Source organism: Acanthochromis polyacanthus, chromosome 20 (genome assembly GCF_021347895.1).
Source record: "Acanthochromis polyacanthus isolate Apoly-LR-REF ecotype Palm Island chromosome 20, KAUST_Apoly_ChrSc, whole genome shotgun sequence".
In the NCBI taxonomy this organism is placed as follows: Eukaryota; Metazoa; Chordata; class Actinopteri; family Pomacentridae; genus Acanthochromis; species Acanthochromis polyacanthus.
Genome location: NC_067132.1, coordinates 3762560 through 3785513, shown reverse-complemented (window position 1 = coordinate 3785513; position 22954 = coordinate 3762560). Strand labels below are relative to the sequence as shown.

General features: G+C 39.3%; 1 protein-coding gene across 1 annotated transcript in view; it reads right to left on the bottom strand.

The window, feature by feature from the left end:
• The window catches only part of cubn (cubilin (intrinsic factor-cobalamin receptor)), a 95489-nt gene that overhangs the window by 61447 nt on the left and 11088 nt on the right, over positions 1–22954 (bottom strand). The window contains 17 exon segments of the mRNA XM_051940038.1: positions 885–1044; positions 2093–2283; positions 2406–2562; positions 3460–3641; positions 6406–6566; positions 7642–7831; positions 9075–9205; positions 9809–10034; positions 11530–11628; positions 11631–11694; positions 12763–12938; positions 14586–14742; positions 16422–16612; positions 17845–18007; positions 18245–18426; positions 19950–20184; positions 20413–20531. Of these exon segments, the coding sequence (XP_051795998.1) occupies positions 885–1044; positions 2093–2283; positions 2406–2562; positions 3460–3641; positions 6406–6566; positions 7642–7831; positions 9075–9205; positions 9809–10034; positions 11530–11628; positions 11631–11694; positions 12763–12938; positions 14586–14742; positions 16422–16612; positions 17845–18007; positions 18245–18426; positions 19950–20184; positions 20413–20531 (2784 nt within the window).

Here is a 22954-nt window from a genome sequence, read left to right as displayed (position 1 = left end):
GGACCACTGAACCTGAAAAGATCCACAGATAATGAGGGAATTACACACATCTGGCCATGGAACAGCTGAGCAGCCATCTATTCAATCACTTTTGGTCCTTTAAAAGGTGGAGGGTTCATCTAAAATGTGTTGTAATTTCTCCAACGTTGACCTGATTTGAATGTAAATACCCTCAAATTAAAGCTGAAAGTCTGCACTTAAAGTAACCCAGATGTTGAAAATTGTGTCAATGTCTAAATATTTACAGACCTGACTGTAATTTAAAAAATAAAAAGACTGCACAGATTTTTTTGACATGCTAGAAACATAAACCTTAAAGCACAACGGCTCTCCAAACTGTACTTGGTCAAATTCCAAAATTCTCAGTCAATATCCAGAAACAGTGAGATGTCCTGCAGCTGCATAAACTTCATCCTGAGGTATTTAATTATTGAATAACCACCAAAAACACTCCCACAATCTAGAGGTGTCTCTGCTGCTGCTGCATGGTGAGATGAGGGGCATACATTCAAAAATACATATGAACAAAAAATACAGATTTCATTGTTTCATGTAGATTTACTTAACTGTTTAATTCTTTTGTAAAAATGTAATAATTTGGTGAGTACTACTCATTGACTTTACTTGCTTTTGCAGGTCTTAAACTGAAATTGACGGAGGAATTAACAGTCTAGTCTTATTTACAAAACAACTGCTTCGTCCTTTGCGTGGTGACTTGTGCCAGTGATTAACAACAATATAGCCCTTAAAATGCTCATCCCAGTGTTACTGAAAGAACATCATATTTTATTGACTCCTTCTGTATTTTAATTCCAAAATCTTAGTATAGTACAGATCTGTCGGTCCGTTTGATCTCACAAAAAAAACAGGCATTTCCTTCTTACCATTCTGGAACCACATCATCTGGAAGCCAGACATGGACGTATAGGAGTCTGAGTTGAACGTCAGGGTGAGGGCTGAGCCTGTGCTGCTATTGGCTGGAGGTGGGGTGCTTCCACAGAATCTACCAATCAGATGGGATTGCTGGTCGGGCCCATCGTAGAGCTAGGACGGTAACATTTGGAGAAAGATGTATGAGTAGAGGGTGTAATACAGTCACTGAAAGTGTGTCTGTACATGCAGTGACAGCAAACAAGTAACAACATAAAGAACATGGTTTTGGAATCAGTTGTTTTGTGAAAATGTTTTGGTTTGTTCAAAAAAGTAAAAAAAAAAAAAACAATTAGAAAGAAATCTGTGCAGTATTTATTTTTCTACAGGTTAGATTACATCGACACATCCATCCTTGAGCTAAACCTGCTCTATCCTGTAGTGGATCATGGGAACTGGAGTCTGTCCCAGCTGGTATCGGGCGAGCGGTGGGGCACATCCTTTACAGGTTACCAGTTCATCCAACAGACAACAAACAAGATGCAGTCTACAATCCTACAATTCTACAGTTTCATTTAGCAGACACTTTTATCCAAAGAGACGTACATCTGAGAGTAGAACAACACAAGCAAAGATCGAGTTAGGAGAAAAACACCCGGACACGAGACATGAAACAAGTTCAGGTGTGATAATAGGACCGTTGTGTCTACAGGGAGTGCAGACATAGTAGGATTTTATTAAGGTCAAGTGCAAAGGTGTATAGTAAAGAGCTGGTTTTAGTCTTCTCTTAAAGACTGAGATGGATTCTGCAGATGGAACAGAGTTTGGTAACTCGTTCCACCACCGGGGAACCACAGAGGAGAAGAGTCCAACTAAGGACCAGCCCTGGTGAGGTGGATGGATCAGGAGCTTTTTGTTGGAAGCTGGGAGAGTAGATCTGAATGACAGAGTTCAGGTAGGAGGGAGCTGTTTTCATCGTAGTTATGAATGCAAGTGTCAGACTTATGAATTTTATGCGGGCAGAGAGCCAGCCATTGTCATACTGCCGTATTTTGCTCTACTAAGTAAATGTCCCCATGCCTTCATTTAGATAATGACAGCACATTTAGTCATACATACATTTAATCTGTACAAAGCCTAAACATATTTACCTACAAACAAGCTTGGTGGAAATGTTGATCAGGCATTGTTTGTGTTGGGTAGGTTGTATGCGGTTGTGTACCTCAATGTAGTCATAGCTACAGGCGCTGTTGATCCTCTCCAGCTGGAAGGAGGTAAAAGTGTAACTGATGGTATTTCCAGAGCTGGCCTTGATAGTCCAGCTGCATTGGGAGTTTAATGGGTAATTGTTGGGAAAGTTCAGAGACTCCACCAGTCCACTGTGTCGACGCGAGATCAGGATGTCTTTACAATCTGAAAACAACCAAACACTACTAAACAACACAATATGCTGAACAAAAATACAGAGTAAATTCCATTTTAAACACATTTACGTCTCGGTTGAATTTTCTATTTTCACGTGTGTGTTTTCATACTGGTGGTGTACGATGCCAGGAAGCCTCCGGTGCCGACAGTGTGGTCTGAACGGAGTTTGAGGTAGAGCTCATTGCTGGAAGAGTCGATGGCACTGGGCAGCTGATTGCCACACAGCGTGGCCAGTTCTGGATCACTGCTGCTGTCACCGTCATACACCTAAACACACACACAGTTTTAGGACTCCCTTAAAATGGTACACAATCTCAAATCTTGTATGAAATATTTGTGAAAGATCTTTTTTGTGTTTCAGAAGGTGTGGTTGCATTAGACAGACACAAATACAAATGTTTTTGTTGTTGTTTATTGTTTGCAAGAAAAAACTAACAAAACAAAATTCTACGAAATTGACCCAATACTCAAAATTTCTTATATTTATGGAACCAATCATATTTTTTAGAATTTGTTTAGTATTATGGCTGTGACTGTACAAAAAGAAACTGCACTTGAAGACCAAAGAGTGATACTGGATGCAATATACATGCAAATATATGGGCTGTCTGAAAACTATTCTCCACTACCAAACACTGCACTGTAACACAGGTGGAAGGGTTTTTGTTTCAACTGAATTTTTAGAGTACAGTCTCCACTGGTTGTTTTAAGTGACTGAGTGATGACTGGTGGTTGCTGCTGGGTGGCAAATGTAGTCAGTGTTCTGGGTTATGAAGGGTTTTGTTTTAGTAGATTGTGTTGTGCGTAGCTTTATGTTGATAAAGAGAACTGTACAAAGAAAGAAAAATCTTTAAAAAAGGGTCAACTTAAACTAGGCTTGTGAGGTATTGAGCTATAATGCTACTTATGAGGTGAGAAGGCAAAAATCTGCTTATTTTCATGTTTAACTGACAGAGAATTCCAATTAGTATGATGCAACATTGTGCAAAATTTCAGTCATGATGCAGGAGCCCAGAAGACCAAGTTTGCAGTGATAATGCTCCACAAGTCAAAAGCATTTCATTTCTTTTCCACTGAGTTTCAGGTATTCTGAAGTCAAACATTCAGAGTGTAAATTATTTATCTTAAGACTACTGCAGGATGCTTTAGAGGTACGGTACTCACAGCCAGGTAATCATAAGAGCAGCCTAAGCTGGACTCCAGGTTGAAATCAGAGAAGGACAGCAGAAGTCGGCTGCTCTGGCTGGTTCTGATGGTCCAGTAGCACTCAGCGCTAGGGTGGTAGGGCAGCGGGTAGTTAGGAGAGGACAACACTCCAGTCGCAGTTGTCAGAACCCCTCCACAGCCTTAGAAAAAGGAATGCAATCAAATTCAGAAGAAGATAAAATGTGCAATTATGACAGCTCAATGTTTGATTCAAAGAAGCTGACCTGCTGAACGCTTACATTTTATTATTTTCAAGCAAAGAACTAGAAAGTGCTATTAAGATTATAACTTTAAATAGAGACAATACTGGATTGTAATTTCATAAAATGCATGCAGCGCCATCCATAATTATTGGCACCCCTGGTTAAGATGTGTTCTTTAGCTTCTAATAAATTCAGTTTGTTTTTTTCTAAATAATATAGGACCACAATGAAAAAAGAGGAAAATCCAACCTTTAATTCAAGTGCATTTATTCAGTGGGGAAAATAAAATCACACATTAAGAAATAATTCTTTTACATCAAATCATGTGTGTCACAATTATTAGCACCCTGATGTTAATACTTTGTACAACCCCCTTTTGCCAACAAAACTGCAGCTAATCTTCTCCTATAATACATTCTTTTTTTTTTACAATTTTCAGTGTGAGAGTATGCTTCTGCAATAAAAATTGAATTTATTTTAAGGCTTTCAACACATCTTAACCAGGGGTGCCAATAATTATGGAGGGTGCTGTATGTTTTTGAACATTTTCAATCCAAACATTTTAAGCAAAGACATTATTAAAATATGGGTCTTTGAAAACACGTTGCTAATGCTTTATTTATCGATCAGCTGAATGGGCAAGGGTTCAGCGAGAAACTGTAAATTTTACACAAGTCTTATCTGGTATTGAAAAATAAAACTTGTGTCGTGCAAACTGTGCTATTAAGGATCTAAGCTGACAGACTTTGAAGTTTTGAAACTCATGAGTGCATTCCACCATCATCAGCCACATTATATCAGGAGGACAGAACCATGCAGTGTGGTGTGCAGACAACAACCGTCAGCTCATTGCTAATAAAGCCAAAGAGCTGATTACGGATTTTTTAAAATTTTAGTTTAGTTTTCAACAAAAACAGAGGAAAAGGCCCTTTATAGACATCAGTGTGTTAAGATGGCAGCATTCTAACTTTCAGACACAGGTCACTTTCATGCTAATGCTCCTCATGGTCACACTGGAACATACCAATCACAGTGATGGAGAGTCAAATATGTGGTGTTTGCCATGCTAGTGAGTTTGAACATTACATTTTTTTAAATTATTATTTAACCTTTAATGGGAGAAATCCTACTGAGATTTATAAGCTCTTTTGCAAGGGAGCCCAGGCCTACTGAAAAGAAGACTAAATCTAATCCAAAAAAAATGACTTAGGAATCTACTTTCTAATATTGTAAGTACTTAATTTCTCTACCTGTGTGATAATAATCAAACTACTACTTTACGAACAACTAATTTAAAATATCCGGACAGCTGTGATGGAGCTCAAGACTCAACTTGAGAGCTGCTGCTGTGGAACAAACGGTTTCCTTGCAGCAAACAAACACTGCTGTTCAAAAGTTTGGGGTCATTTAGAAATGTCCTTAGTTTTGGAAAGAAAAGCATTTTTTCATAGCCTAGCCGTGCTAGACCCCATGTTCTGACGGCACAAGGGTCTAGGGAAGCTCGACAGGGAGGGAGGCGGGCTAAAAGGTTGTCTATCAAATCCCTCTGCAGCAATTGGGTAGGTATACAACCAATCAATGCAACGAATAGGCTGACGTAGTTCCGAGAGCACCGGCGGATTGTGGCTAAGTCCCATTAGCTTCCCAACCAGCGGAGCCAACTGGTATATTAAGGATTTGCCATATCCCGTCGGCATAAGTCCAAATACGTCTTTCTTCTCAATGAAACACTTCAGTGCCGTCCTTTGTTTATCTTTCAAGTTGAATTTTAGCTTCAAATCTTTAAGGGCTGTGGCCAAAGCCGAGTCCAAAGATAACTGTTTATTGTGCGCCGGTTGTTTCTATCAGAATCGTCGCACCTCTGTCGTCACTTAGTTACGCCCGCCTTCTGACTCTACACTTCATGGTGATTGGTCCGGCCAGTTTTAGGAGAATCCAGCCTCGAGCCTTATGGAGGGTAACTAGACCCACCCTGGCAGAGAATTAAATTCGTTGCCGTGGGTTGTCTAGCGCGGCTCGGCTAATTTTTTCACTGAAAACATGGAATTTTCTGGGTGACCTCAAACTTTTGATAGTGTACTTTGGGTAGTGTATACCTAGACTGTGTGTGAGACGTTTTGGATTTTTTAAAAATCTTGATCATTTCTGTCTTCATAGTTGGAATAATTTATACTTCCATGTAATTAATGTGTGAATAAAAGTTAGATGTTTAGCAACAACTCCATTTCATCCAAGATGTGAAAATGTAGGCAAAGTGGATGAGAAAGTTGTTTTGTGAAACTGTATGTTTTTGCCTCAATATTGGTGCTGGAATCTGGAAAATGTCTTTCTCATATGGTGTGCACAAGAAGTTCGTTCACTCTCCGTAGATATTTTCCCTTTTTATTGTTTTTCAACTCTGAGTCTTCATCGGCATAATGTGGATTTGACAAGGTGTCAGAATCTTTGCAGTTGACATTTGTGCTGTGTTGAAAGTGATACATAAAAGTATTTTAAGGGATGCATGTACAATGTTGATGCACACATACATAGGTAGGTGATGAAGATAAAAGCAATCCTGTCACACCCTATATTTGACTATTTGCAGCTAATATTCAAACAGTGCTGGTTTAAATCCTGGAGTGGTCAACCAACTGCAGCAATTTCAGCAGTTTAGAACAGCACAGGAAAGACTAGCAGGTCAAAAATATGAACCTCTTACCAGTTTGTGTTCCATCCCAGTGGGCGGAGAATCCACGCATCGAGACGATGGAATCAGAGTGGAATCTAACCCATAAACGGTTGCTATGGGACACGAGTACTGGAGGTAGCTGAGTTCCACAGAACTTACTAATCAGGGGAGACGTTTCATAACCACCATCCCTGGTCAAGACAGAGGAAGTTCAAAACATCAGTGGTCTGAATGAACAAAGACAGGTGCATCACACACCTCATAGCATCTCACAGTGGAGTGGTTAAAACAGGTACCACAAAACTGGAAATGAGCTCAGTTATGGCTAGTCATGTTCTGTCAGCTGTTCATCTGTCTTCTCAAATTTTCCCTTTTCGTTCATGTAGAAACAATCTGTACCTTCCTTGTTGAAAAACAACATCATGTATCCAATGTTTTAATCATTTGGAAATAGGAGTAGGAAACAATACAAATTCTTATCATGTAAATACTCTGCCCAGCCAAAACAAAACAAAAAAAGTCCCCACCTGGATTTAACCAAATAAATAGGTAAGAGCCTTGCATTGGATAATTACTGCAGTGATGAATACGTTTCAGCTGCAACAACTTCTTTAACCCTAGCTGATGCAGGGAGGAGCTTCTCATTTTTAAACAACCATGTTGGAAAGGATGTTCATCTGTCTCAGAAGGGTCAAATTATTGGCCTGCATCAAGAAAGAAAACAACTAAGGAGATGAAACTACTAAAATCAGGTTAAGAACCGTCCAGTGCATCACTAAAACCTGAAGGATAGAGGAGAACCATCATCTTCTAGAAAGAAATGTGGTTGGAAAAAAGTCCTGAATGATTGTGATCAGAGATCACCTAAACGTTTGAGAAATCTAATCATAAAAAAGGCAATGTTCAATAGTGAAAATCTTATTTCTGCATCAGAACAGTCCAGTTAGAATGGCTTTATTCACACAGAAATCATAAGTAATGCTTTGATACATTTGTGTGTGCCCTTTGTTAGAGTATATGATCTAAGAAAATAAGGGAACACTCCATAATTTTTGCTCTTCCAAAATGAACTTAGCCTCAGTTTCTGGTTTAAGAAATGCTGATAAGGCATTACAATGCTGTGACTGAAAATATACACATTTACTTTATACATGAAACTGCACTGCAGTTTGATTCTTGGCAGGCTGTAAGTTCATTCTGCAGAAACATGAAATACGTCTTCCTTAGAAAAGACAGCCAACCTTTACCACCTTTTTCTTTCCTTACCTGACTTCCACAAAGTCAGCGTTGCAGGAAAGTGAGGAGCCCTCCACCTCAAAATCTGTGAAGTTCAGGAGAATCTGCATGTTGACCTGCACAGTAATCTTGAAGATGCAGTCTCTGCTGATGGGGTAGGGGTCTGGGTAGTTGGGTGAAGAAAAGGACCCTGTAGGGGAGGTGAAGGACTCGCTACAGTCTGACGAGAGAGAAAGATGTAGTTTTAGAAATTCTGTTCTGTATATTCTGTCCAAAGAAAGTACACTCTATATGTTCTCAAAAACACCTAATTATCTACCTCCAGGGACCAGAGTAAGTGCAGTGTTAAGTTTGAAGCAATGATTTTTAGGGGATTTGGGATTCTTTGTGGGTTCTTTGGTCACCTGGACCAACACCATCAAAGACAACAACTTGTAGAGCATTTCACTAATAGCTCCACCTGGTCAAAGAGCAGATTTCCCTGGAGCTTAAGCTTCAGCTAAAAGACCTCGGCCACAATCATCTATAGTGTGAAATTATTTTAGACAAAGACAAAAAATGTGGAGCTTTGAAAACAATAGTGCAACTGTTATCCGGGCTTCTTCAGTGAAAGCATCTTGGAGCACTTTGTGGAGACTTCAGACTGACAGAATTATCAACATACTGTCAGAACTCTGCTCGTAGTATGACTTACAATTAATCTTTTACATGTTTCTGTTGCTGTTATGGTAATGTAACGTTACACCATCATCTAATGTGGCCTTGTATAAGTGAGGAAGTGGTGAATAAATAGTCACACTAACTACCTAAATATGCTTATTACTAGCCAAATATCAATAAAGTGCTCCTTTGAGTGGCTGTGCTGGAGTTTGGAGTTTAACTATGTTACAGAAACCCACTAAATCAAATTATAATTTCTAAGTAAGATAAGATAAATGTGATGTGAATGTTACAGTCTTCCTCATGAATGTGTGCTTTGCCGTGTGAGTCAGTTTTACTTGCAGTTTGAGAGGAAGTTTCAAGGCTTGATTAATTGCTCAGTGACTAACCAGATTTCTGACAGCTCAGTTATTTTGTCTGAAAACATGAGCAGATCCACATTCTGCCATGATTTCTGTCAAACCCACACATGGAAGTGCACTTGCTGTAATATAACAATGTAATGCAATAAATTTTAGGATTCATAAATGTATTTTTTTTCTGCATGAACCTGCTCTTTTTCCTAAATGTCTTGATGTCCAGACACTGCTGACTGTAATGAATGAGGATGCTGCAGTTTGATCTAATGTCATCCTAAACATGATCTTATTGACAAAAGTGATTACATTTTCACAGGATATTTTTCCTGTTAAATCAGAACCAAAGCATATTTCCATATGCCCCTGGGTGCACCAAAAAATTGTTAACAGCCTCAAATTTATTCACCAAAAACTGAGAAGAAATTTGGTTAAAACTGTGTGTACCTGTGGAGGCATTAAGAGAGATGTAGCTGGCAGAGAATCCCTCTGTGCTCAGACCATTGTCAGACACAAACAGCAGGGTGAGCTGGTTGTTGCTACTCGTGATGGATGGAGGCACGGACCGTCCACAGTACCTGACAAACAGAAAGAAGTAGCCTTCACTAAGCATTCACAGCTTGACTTTTTGCACACTGTTATGTTGTGGTTTTCATTTTAATTTAATGACATTGACATTTTTTCTTTGTCAATCTGCACTCAGTAATATCCTGAATGGTTAAACGTGCTGCTAGAAAGTATCCGGACCCTTTGTTGTGGCATTCCAAATTATAAACAGACTTATCCAGTTTACTTTGACAATCCTTGAGATTTTTCTTGAACTTGATCGACAAATGCTTAAGAAAGAATAGAAATACAGCAAGTCCATTCTTATACACACACACACACACACACACACACACACACACACACACACACACACACACACACACACACACACACACACACACACACACACACACCTGTGTTAATTAGAGCCACTAATTCACTTTAAAATGGCATGAAGGAGAAACTGTAACTAATAATAGTGTGCTCTTAACAACGTGCTCATTGAGGAGATATTCTCTGTATCTCTGTACCCCGGATTTGTGTTTGTGTGTGTGTGTGTGTGTGTGTGTGTGTGTGTGTGTGTGTGTGCGTGTGTGTGTGGGTGTGTGTGTGTGTGTGTGTGTCACATATACCTGCCAATTTTGTTTCCAGTCTCCACAGTGCTGCCGTCGTAGACCTCTACGTAATCCTCGGTACACATAGGATGGTACTCCAGGTTGAATGACTCAAACGTCAGTCGAATCAAGTTGCCGGGGACGACATTGATGTACCACGTACAGTTGACACCATGGGGGTAGTTGTTGGGGTGGCCAGGGCTTGTAATAGTGCCTGAGGGGCTGGTCAGAGTAGCACCACAAGCTGGCACAAAGAGGACAAATGGTCAACATTAGAGATCTATCGACATAAAAAAGTGATTATGTGTATGAAAGCTCCACAACCAGAGGTAGTGAGTAGGAATATATGATTGAAAAAAAAGCTTTGTGTGCAGCATGGTGAGTCCAGCTCATTACTGTCTGCTTTTTGTAGGTTTATCTGCTGCTGCTCTCCCACTGTTCTGTTGATTGTTGCTTTGTTTGCATGTTACACTTGAGTTAGAAGGCTTTTTTGTTTATTTGTGGGATATTTTTCTTACTAATTTCACATTTTTATCGTTGAAGCTGCCTGCCGTTTTGTGGGGAATCTCGGCACCCCTGGTGAAGTCCCCACACTGTACATATGTGAGGAAAGGACTGTGGTTTGCTCCATTTTCTTTGGTTTGAGGATTGCTGGATGACATGAGGTGAGTAAATGGTAGCACCCCAGAAAGGCTGCAAGCTTGACATAGCCAGGCTTTCTGTCTGTTAGCTGACTTGACAGTCAGAGACACTGGGCATCATAACGGCGGTTACCAGCTTTCATGCCTCCCAGGCTTTCTTCATCAGGCTCTGTGCATGCTCCCACAAAAGGGATCTTTTGACCAGTCGTCTTCTGCACAAAATGTACTGATGATTGCAAAAAGTGAAACATATTTATGCATTTTTATATTCACCAAATCAATGCATGTAGGTTCCCAAACAGCGGCTGCTGTAACTGCACAGTTCCATTAGTGGCATTACAACATACAGCTTAACACGCTTCCAGATATCACACATTTCTTCAGCTAAGCATCTTTATCTGCGTCAGGGAAACTTCACAGAAAATGAACGGGTGAAAGGCGGTGCTTGTTACAGCCAGTTCACTTTATGTTGTAGGATGGACCCGCACAAATAATAGTGTTTATGTTAAAACATTTTAAACGTAATTAACAAAGGTGCATCTACTAAATACTGACTTGAAGGGGGTGAATAATTATGCAAACAGTTATTTTTATGTATATAATTTTCTTTCATTAACATTACTTTATAGAAATCTGTTTTCACTTTGACATTAAAGAGTTTTTTCCAATAATTTTTTTTGTTAAAAAAGCTAAATTTTATTGACCATGATTGATTTATGAAAGCAATAAAAGGGTAAAACATCAAAGGGGGTGAATACTTATGATAGGCACTGTATCTCCTGTGTTATGCTGGTAATAAGTCTGTGTGCCTTGTTTGTCTTCAATAGTGCAATTCCTCACGATGTGTTTGTCCTAATTCTCATCGTCATCTTACTGCCCTTGTCACAAGTAAATTAAACTATACATGTTTGATATCAGCCAGTTAAGTGCTTCTCTCTCTTTCTCTCAATACAAATCTAAACTTCATTAGCAGTGGTCTTTAAAAAACTGAGTTTAAAGGTGCATCTGTCTAATTTGAAGCAGTTAAAGTGTCTGCAGTGAGCTCATATGACTATTTCTGGCTTTGCAGTCTCTGAAACATGTCTCATGCACGCTCACCCTGTCCGACAGAGTCGTAGGCTGCTTCAAAACCATGATTGTTTTCAGAGGAGTCGGTCGTGAACTGGATGTACATGGATCTCTGAGTGGTCTGCAGCCTGGGGGAATCTCAATCCCGCAAAATGTCCCCAGCAAAGGAGCGCTTGAGGTGGGGCCATCCCTTACCTAGAAAAATGAGGGCATACATGAAACACAAATGAAACTGATCCGCTTCCACCTGTCCTTCAATTCTGCATGTCATACACTGAAAAAAGTATTATTACTTTTTTAGTGACACCAAAGCTGTCTTTGATGGCAGGTGTTTTTTTACCTGCATGGAAAGAGTGCCAACAAAGAGAATTTCTGTTTCAAAAGAACATTAGAGCAGAACTACAGACTGCCATTAATGATACAAGTATATCTCATACAATTGGAATATGGTGGAAAACGTTTGATATTTTTCATCTGACATTGCTTAAAGTAAAAAAATGCACTCTTGATATTTTAATATATAATATTGCTATAATTTTAATATATATAGACAAGAAAAGCCTTAAATATGTCATAGTATCCCCTTTACGTCTGTATCTTATGTTGCATCTGAAGGAATTTTGCGTGGAAGAATAGTTATCACTGTCAGTAAGCTGATGCTACAGACTGTTGGACAGCTTTTCAAAAAATCTACAAAAGGTTATTTTATGTTAAAGTCAACATCTGATTTACTTTATCCATACTGATAATTTAATTTAATTTTAAATGACTGAAAAAGCTGAATTTGTTTGTGGTTGTGTTCAAACATGTCGCTTTTATCTGGCGGAACTGCAACAAGGAGGATCAAATGTTTCCATGATCAAATACATCAAGACAGTCTGAAGGTTTCATGTAATATACTAACCTTTGTAGTGTTTGTAATATAAATTGCGGATCAGAAATAAAAAGCAGCAGAAAAAGGAATACAAGTTCCTGGCATTTGTACTGAAGTAAATAGTTATAGTTCAGTTATAGTTCAGTGAAGACAAGGACATGGCAGCAAGGATGTTTGTGCATTGGGACTGTGTGCAGCATCTGGTTGCTTATTTTATGTAAATACTACATATAATAGTATCTATATTGAATTGTTGTCCTTATTTTTCATACACTGAAATAATAACAAAAGGAGGGAAGAAGAAGATCCAAGATGAACAAGAATAACAGGAAGTTTCGTGCTGTGGTATAAATAATTTGATAGTGTGAACTGGTTTCAGATTAATTTACCTGAACATGGTCATACTGGCAGGTTCCTTCTTCAATGGCAAATGACAGGAAGTTGAGAGTGACCACATAGCCCTCTGGCTGGTTAATGACCCATTCGCAGACCTTGTTGTGGGGATAGGGTTTAGGGTAGAAAGGAGAGCGAATCCGTCCAGATCCAGATAAAATTCCTCCACAACCTGGGGAGAGGGAAGGACAATAGTTAGAGAGTGATTAATGGAATAGATGAATATTAAACCGTACTGAATCAATGTCAATGTAAGATTTATTCATATAGCACATATGGCCAACCAAAGTGCTTTACAGTAAAATAAATCATCAACAATAAGAAAATAATAAAAGCAAAAACAATAGAACAGATAAAGGATCCATCAGAGGTGAGTCTGCTCAGCCAAAGGCCAGGGTGAACAAGTGGGTCTTAAGACGTGATTTAAAAATGGAGAGGCTATTCGCAGACCACACAGAGAGGGACAATGAGTTCCACAGCGTGAGAGCCACAACTGCAAAGGCTCCATCTCCCCGTGTTTTCATGAGGGATGGAGGAACATCCAGAACCATCTGGTCAGCTGACCTCAGGGCTCTGGAGGGTGGATGCACCTCAATAAGATCAGATAAATATTCTGGGGCCAGTCCATTCAGAGACTTAGAAACAAATAAAAGAATCTTAAATCAGTCCTGAACCTAACCAGAAGCCAGTGAAGTGAGGAAAGCACCACCGTTATGTGTCGCATTTCTTTGTCCTGGTTAGGAGACGAGCTGCTGCATTCTGAACAAGCTGCAGACGGCCGAGTTCTGACTGGTCAATGCCGACGTACAGAGAGTTACAGTAGCCCAAGCGGCATGTAATAACAGCATGGATAACTTTTTCTGGATCTATTTGTCTAACTTAAATCATCCATTAATAACACCCAGACTCCTAGCCTGCCATCGTATATAAGGTGCTAGTGGGCCAAGAGAGATGGTAAGGACCTGGACCAGGTCAGAGCAACCGAACAGGACAATCTCAGTTTTGTTTTCATTTAATCATAAGAAATGTGAGTCCATCCATGTTTTTTTTTTTTTTTAATCACTCGTGCAATTAAATGCAGCATGAAGAGATTCCTTAGAAGGGACACAGTGAAAAGGAACATCATGCTTCCTAAATATCGACCCCAGAGGTAGAATATAAAGGGACAACACTAGAGGGCCGAGAACTGACCCCTGGGGGACCCCGCAGAATCAAACTTTTCCATTAATCTGTGATAAATAATTTCATCATTATTCACTGATTCTCATCCATTTCCTTGTCAGTAAATTTGAGCACAGCACTAAAACACACAGCCCCTGACCAAAACCCCTTGTCTTAAACCTGGTAGTTTGGTTAAGTTTTATTCTGTCTGAACATATTCACAAAAAATCTTTAAAATAAATATAATTTCTATACTAAAAAAATCTATTATTTATCTTTACCTGACTCTGACTGGTAAGTGCGTTATACCATTAAGCTACTATTCACAACTTAACATCAAACATCAAAATCCCAAGCGCAAGGAGAGAGAACTATGGTTCAGTAATCTACTAAAAAGTTTGGTCGAATTAAAAATGAGCAGCATGAGTTGCAAATTATAAAGAAACCTCAAAACAATATTGAATTCAGTTTACCATTAGTAAAATATCGTAAATCCCACTTACATGATCTATCTATTCTGCATGATTATGAACCTATGATGCAAGTGTGAAGTATGAAAACATTGTTAAACAAAAAAAAGGTGCACTATAGGAAACATTACAGAGCAAACAACACATAAAATGTCACGTGGCGTGTGTGTAAATGTGTGACATCTCACCAGCGCTGTAGACCGCCCTGAAACCACCATGGCTGACAGTGCTGTCAGACCTGAAGCGAATCCACAGATAGTTGGAAGATGAATGAATAGGAGCTGGTAGGGTGTTCCCACAGTACTTCCCTATCAGAGGATCAGTCTCCATACTACCATCACGTACCTGGAATAAAAAGAGGGAGAACAAATGGGTAGAGAGGTGTAAATGAAGCAGCAACAATCTCACCAAGAAAACGAAAAAAGAAGGATCTCTGACAACACGTTTCACAATGAAAATCCACATAAAACTAAATAAAGAGTAGCTTTTGAAAAGGAGTATTATAACAATGTGAACTGTTTTTTGTAAAAATAAATAAATAAAAACAAGTTAGAGGCAATCAGAGAAAAGAACCAATTACGTTTTTATGCAGTTATATTCAGCAACCTGCACGCATCTAAAGATCACACATAGTAGGATTATTACTGCTGCAGTAATCCCTTGTGTAGGAGAAACAGACAAGAAAGCCCACTTTCTCCATCTCTCTTTGTGATTGTGTTGAATCTTTGGGAAGTCTGAGTAAACCTTAAAACAGACGGTATCTCCCTTCTTAACTCCAGTCACAGAACTGGTCTAAAAACTGATAACCATCCTATGATTATCCCAACACTACACTCAGCTAAGTGGTAGCTTCTCCAACATTTGCAGAACTTCAATATTTTTACTACACATGGCAGACAGAAAACTTGGTGATCTGCTGTCTGACAACAGAAACATTAAATGGCTGCATTCAGATGCAGTATACACTGATCAGCCACAACATTAAAACCACTGACAGGTGAAGCTAATGTCATTGATCTTATTGGTTCTACGGTATGTGGTGTTGTGCTGGAAAACGTTGGACTTTGGCGTCTGTGTTGATGAGACTTAGACACTCAAATAATAATTGTCCCAGAACAAACACACTCCTTTATGCTAACGGAAATCCTAAAGGTCACTGGTCTACCCACACAGGAAAATGCACCTCACCACATCACGAAAACATCAAACAATCAGAAACATCCTGAGGAACATGACAATCACCCAAGATGTTGATTTGACCTGCAAACCTCCTAGACCCCATTCTGATCAAACATCAACAAGATGCAGTGGAACAAGTTTGATTCGCAGAAGCTCCACTACACAACCCAGAGAACCAAAGGATCCACTGCCAACATCCTGGTCCAGACCCCATAGGACACCCTGAGAGGTCCTCTGGTCCAGACCCAAAGGTTCAGACCACTTTTAATGATAAAAGGGGGACCCAACACAGCATTAGGCAGGTGGTCATGATGTTCTGCCAGAGCTCTGACCTGTAGGCATTTCATCAAAGCTGATGCTATCATTAGCCCCATTCACCACACAATGTGCTAACACAAAGGATTGCTCTGCTGTTGTGATGATATTAAAACAAAACAAATCCGCTGGGTCTTTAGTTCCTCTAATGTTGGGAGAGGCTCTTGCAGTCCAACAGCGGAGCAGCTGCTGGACTGTGAGGCAGTTGCTCCTTCTGAAAGGTTCACCTGGCAAGCAATGGGCAGTGAGGGGGAAGGAGCTGGAGAAATTTGAGCTAGACGACTATTGGTTAGTTACGTATGTCATTCAGGAATGGAAAGGAGCAAATGCCTTCCTCATATGTTAACAGCTTTTATTATACAATCCAAGTCTACAACAACTAGAAAACAGCACAAATGGGACCTCTAAAACTAGGTCAAAAGTTGGGTGTGAACATTGGTACTCTTAAGGGGGAGGAGTGGGAAGAAGCTTAAAGAGAAGAGGTTGCACTACCCACAGCTTTAAGAAACTAAGTTATTAACACATCCTACCTCCACATAGTCAAAAGTGCAGTTGCCTGGATTCTCCATATTCATGTTAGTAAAGTTGAGGGCCACCGTCTCACCCTCCGGCAGCTTGATCAAATAGATACACTGGCGGTTATGATTATAGTCGTTGGGCCAGTTAGGGGAAATGATGACACCCTCACTTTCTGTGAATGTACCGCCACAACCTGCGTCACCTAAGACAAAACACACCAGGGTTAGGAATCCACATTACATCCTGGTAGGGATAGGAGATAAAATACTTTCTGCTTTGGCTTTGGCTTTAAAATATGTAAAGAAAGTGGAAATTGAATTTAGAATTAATGATGCAAGTAGTAAAGATTGAGTTGTTGCACCTTCAGGCACCATGGGATATGCTGAAGTTAACGGGTATTTGTGGGCATATCTGATGGGATTATAATCAAATGTTGGGCAAGGGAGTTAACATATCCCTTCCTGTGTACATTATCTGGCATTGGAAAACACCCACTAATTTTAGCTTACATTACTGTATATCATACATGGAAAATAGAATGTACATTTCAAGTAAATCAGATCATGACTATGATTCACTCAACTTTTATAAAGCATTTGAAAACTGGAATAGATCTGAATGTGTGTCAGTTCAAACTGTTTCTTTTGTCATGTTCAAACACCAAAATTCGGTGTACAGCATATGAAGTGAAATTACTGCAAATGGTAAAAGCTGGGCACATGACATGGATTCAATAAGAAATTCAAAATGATTGGCTTTCTGTGGGGCTTACACTACGGCTCCAAGAGGTTTTATTTGAAGTCCGGACATGATACATATGCCAAATTTAGGCGAACTTGTGCACATGTTTTCACACATTCCTTTCCTTCAAAAGTAGCGTCATGTTTCATTGCAACGCGTCACCATGGGAACAGCAGAAGATGACAACTGAAAAGTGTTGGACATCCTGGCTGACCAAATTTTAGGTCGAAATTGTGTGGCTAATACAACTGGAGTAGGTAGATATATAGATATACAGTAGATACACATATGTTTTATTCATTCTGTTGGGGAAATTTAAGGTATCCAGTAGCTCACACATTACATACACATAGTACAAAAGAGCATGTGGCAGTCGGGCAAATTGTGCTAGGCAAAGAAACAGCAAAAAAAGAGCCTAAAATGCTGGTATTTACAGATATGGGCAAAGAATTTAATTACAACATGGTCCAGGTTGGTGGTATTTACGATAAATAGAATGAAAGAACAGAATACAGATTTGTACAGATCTTTTTAAAGCTGATATGCTGCTCTCATGTATTAAATCATTTAAAAATAAACGTCATGTCAGACAGTTGCATATGTACTTCTGATTGATTATTGATTCATACAGTGTGTATACTGCGTGGTGATATGTTGTATATATTGCCTTATTTGGTATCATCAGTTTCTTACTTGGTGATGTTGTGTACGTAATGTGGAAGCCTCGGTCAGACGTAACATGGTCAGAGTGAAAATGGATCCATGCAGCTGGGCCAGTGGTCTTCAAAGGGGGTGGTGATCCTGTGCTGCAGTATTTGCCCAAAACTCCGTCTTCGGGTCGAAGACCGTCCCGGATCTACAACATGTGACCACACAAGACAATAGAGCAAAAATTGTAAGCATAAGCTACATTTTCAGGTTTTTGCATTGAGTCAGCACTATCAAGTCTGACAAAAATAGCGAACAAACCAAAAGTGTTGAGTACTTCAGGACCTACACAACATTTGGCAAGTAGTTTGAAAATTGTGTGTGTCCTTCAACCTTCAATATTTTTCAATGAATTTACATACGAGAGCTACTTGGAATTTCCCACCTCAAGGTAGTCATTGCTGCAGGTATGGTGATCTTCCAGACTTAGAGTCCCAAATGCAAAGGTAATGAGGAGGCCGGGCTCCACTGTCACTGTCCAGTAGCAGTCCCGGTTAGGTGGGTAGTTTCCAGGATACCCAGGTGAGTTAATGTTGCCATAGGGGGCAGTTAGTTCACTACCACACACTAGGATGTGAAGGAAATATCAATCATTCGTTTATCTGTCAAAAGCAACTTCATCTGTTAGAAATGCTGTTTATTAATAACCAATTTGCAAAAGCTATTTATTTTTCAGGTTGACTGTGTGTTCTGTAAACATGAGAAGACAAAAAATGTTGATTTTCGATTTTGGTAAATCAAATTTATATTCTCTGTACTACGTCTGTGTTGAATGTTTACTGATAACATTTTTAGTGACTACAGCATTACATGGCTTTGTTTGGAGTTCATTGTAGAACATGAGATGCATCTGAATGTAAGTTTGTGAAACTTCTTAGGAGCAGCATTAGCAACAGTTACACCTTAGAACAAGATCGCTTAGTTTCACTGAAATCAAGATGACCAGTGGATCTGCCCAGAGCATGAATCTTCATAAGATTCTGAATAGTTTTAAACTCGGAGACACAGATGCTAGTGCGTATCCATTTGTGTTAGCGTGTTATGCAGTTGGCTGCTGATAGTTTCACTCTGGTTTCACATTTCCACTCTACAAAAATAATAAAGAATGAAGACACCCAGCTAGAGAGCAAAGTGTGACCATTTGTAACATGGGATATGTCAGGAAAAAAAGATAACAAAACACTTATAGACAACACATAACTGGTTTAATAAACTGTTTTAGTTCCCACAGAGTCCATTTTATGAGCATTTTCCAAATTACTACACAAGGTTATATCTGGAAGTATTCAGATTACTTTACTTCCTCCCCACTTTATACTATTGTAAATTATTTTTTGAATGAATAAAATTGGCATAATTTCTATCCATTTACGCCCAACAAGTCAATATTTTTGGATGTTTTTGCTCATTTGTTTAAAAGATGAGCCTTATTCAAACATCTAAAGCAGCACATTCTAGACTCCATCAAGCTCCTTCAGACTGGAGGGGAGACATCGATGAATGGACACTTTTAGATCTCTCCAGTCATTCTGTGGTGTTTAAATATGGGCTTTGGCTGAGTTACTCACGGACAATCAGAGAATTGCCCCATAGCCACTCAAGGGTTCCATTGGTTTGTAAGCTTTGTGTCATTGTGGTTCTCATCCCAGTTTTAGATCACTAAGCGTTCTGAAGATTGTTTCTTCAACTGTCTCTCTATATTTTGCTGCATTAGTCTTTTCCTCGGTTCTAACCAGTCTACCTTTCACTGCTGCTGAAAAACACCCCCAGCCGAGTTCTGCCTAAAGACTTAAGTGTTTGTCCTTTAAGTGCCATTGGGCAAACACTATGTAGGTTGTCATGTGCAGAGTGGCTTCCACCTAGTCACTTGACCATAAAGGTATTATTGAAGAAATCTTTCTGGTCTGATTTTTCATCTCTGGAAAAGACTTCTAATGCTCTGTTAGAAATATCACTAGGCTGTTGTTCAACTCCAAGACTAAGGCTTGATAGTTGTTGATAGTTTTTCAAAATTATAAAGGCCAGTGTAACATAACCTTACTGTGGTGGTCAACAGAGGCTTCTTTGGAAAACAGATGAAATGCTCTTACCTGGGTCCTGAGACTCCCAAGAAACTGTGAAGCCACCTGCATTGGAAACTTGGTCAGAGCGAAACCAAAAATAGAGGGAATTATGGGAGCTGAAGAGCTCCTTTGGGTTATTTTGACCACAGTATTTTCCAAGCATGTTAGCTGAGGCGCTTTCCCCATCATGAATCTGGAGAAAGTCATATTGGCATGTGGTGCCGCTCTCGATGTCAAAGAAAGGAAAGGTGATACGCAGAATCTAAAGAGGGGAACACAAGAAATAAGAGATCAGTATGCTACATTTAAAATCTCATTCTCATTCATCAATGCCAAAGAAGCTCATTTCACCCATTCTGTTTTAGTTTGTAGTGCTATTAGCTTACATCCATTTCATGTGTTCAGTCAAATTTGGTTCACAAAACTGAGAGTGAAAGTGTTTTTAACTTCTGAAATGTCTTTTACCTCAATAAGAGAGACAGCAACTGACCTTGTTTGGATCAACACGGATGATCCACGCACAGCTGACCTGGTGATCGTACTGATCCTGACCTGGGTTGTTGGGGTAACTGAAGGAACCAGCAGGATCAGTCAGCCAACCTCCACACGCTGCAGCACACATTCACACTTACATTAGTTCTTTATGGCATTAGACCTGCTGCAAATCAAACAAAGTACTGGAAAATGTACAAACATCTGTCTTTATTAGCTGTGGCTCATCATAAATATTTGACATACATGACATAAGAGGAAAAAACCTAAAATCTTCATTAAAGGTCTGTAGAGCCAAGCAGCCACACATTAGTGGCTCGTCAAGGAGTCCCTGAGAATCTGATGTTGCTCCTGATCCAAGCCCTTGTATGACACTTCCGTTAGTGTGTGAATGGATGAATGAGAAGCACATTGTAAAGCACTTTGCATTCCACTAAAGTAGAAAAACGCTGCATGAGTGCAAACCATTTAGCATTTACACTGAAAATGAACCAGAAATCATGCATGCTGTTGCTCCCTACCATGCTTAAATTATGTAATAACAATATAAATATGTATTATGTTGTCCTTGCAATAATCACAGCCTTCTATAAAAACTGTAATTTGTTAAGTACAAGTGATTAGGAGAGCGACAGACGCCAACAGAGTACACATCTAAACGTCAAATGATGCTAATTTGTTATACTAATCAAAAATTGCATAATTTTAAAGCAGACATGTAGAATATTTCCACTTCTGACCAATCGAAAACAAATACTTTAGAAATACCACACTGAAAATACAAAGCCCAAAGTAGAAACTTAAGGTAACAACAGTGAAAACACCAGGAAGTCAGACTGAAACTAAACTGAGCACACCTGTGATCTCTAGTTTGTCTGATTCCATGAAGATGGTTGTAAAACAGCCTGTAAACATCAGAACTTTCTCAGTTTCAAAGCTATACAGGCTTTGTCTGTCTGCACCATGGCTCCATGTAGAAAAGATTTGTCAAAGGAATTTAAAAATTTGATTTTGAGATTTTTCACACAGAGAAGGATGCAGGAAGATCAGTGACTGACTAAAAAATATGTTGAAATGCAGTTTAAGCAGAAACAGGAAGGTACAGAACAAGCCACAGTACCATTAATCAGAGCTGCAATGACCATCTTTCTGAAAGCGCAGTAGTTCAAGAATCTCCTAAAAAAGCTCTGAATTACAGACTTCATTCTCAATACAAGAAAAGCACTCAGAGAGCGCAGCACTCCTCCAAGGCTGCTCATTCCCCCATATGGCATTGTCACAAATACAGCATTTTTTTGTGGAAATGCAGCATTTGTTTATTAGTTATTGACGATCAGAAATCACAGCTACATAGAATGTGTCCATTTAATATAGGTGAACCCACAAACAAAATGACCTTGTACTGAGCACAGGCGTGTGTTCTGCATGTGTACGTTATGTACGGATACTGAATCATGTGACCTAAATATGTAGCGGGCAGCAGGAACTGATGGGAAACCCCCCTACAATGAAATCAGTTGTTCCTTCTATCATTTTCAATAAGTCATATAAGTCCTCACAGGTGGATTTGTAGTAGGATCAAAATCATGTGATCATCAGCAGGCAGCTGATGTAGTGTTCACTTGTTGTCATGGTTACAGTGACGCCACACCACTATCTGTCAGTGACACAGAAATCTTTAATGAATCCGAGGATCCAGACTATAAGCTGCATCACTGCCTAAATCTAATCGCTTCTTCCTTGTGTCATTTCTGACCTTCCCTGAAAATTTGTCCATTTTTGACTAATGGATCAGTGGGTAGAGTGGCCGTCTTGTAACGGAAGGGTTGCTGGTTCGATCCTGAGCAAGACACCGAACTCCTAACTGCTCCTAATGGGTCGTGGTTAGCGCCTTGCATGGTAGCTTCCGCTACATATTTAGGTCACAGCATGGCTGTATATAAATTATTGTTGTTAACGGACAGACTAACAGTGATTGTCACATAACTAATTATACACGACCGTACACAGAGATTTATTTGAAACTGTTTTTCAAAAGTGATTCTAACTGAACCGTTCTCACAGGTGTTTCCACAGATATCTCAGCAATTATTCCGTCTGCTTATCTGTGACATACTTTCAGAATCAAACTTGCATACAGCCATGGCCATAAGTTTGGACACAGCATGACTTATGTCTGTTTTGATGTCTATGACAGAACATAACTAATATTTTTTGACAGCACCAGTTTAATTAGTCAACAAATCAACAAGGGATATAATATTATCAATAAATTCCAACAATTGGAACAACTTTGTTCCCAAAACATAATATTAGAAGAAAATAACAAAAAAAAATGCAGTACTTTCACAACCGAATTTGGTAAGAATAACAAAATGACACCAAACTCTTTTGATGTTTTTTTAAATATGAAACTTAATATAGTTCTCAGGAGTTGTGTACTGTATTGTAAGTGACAATTTTGTGGTATTTTCTAAGATTCACAAGCGTCATGGTACTTGTGTCCAAACTTATGGCCATGGCTGTACTTTCATTGCCAC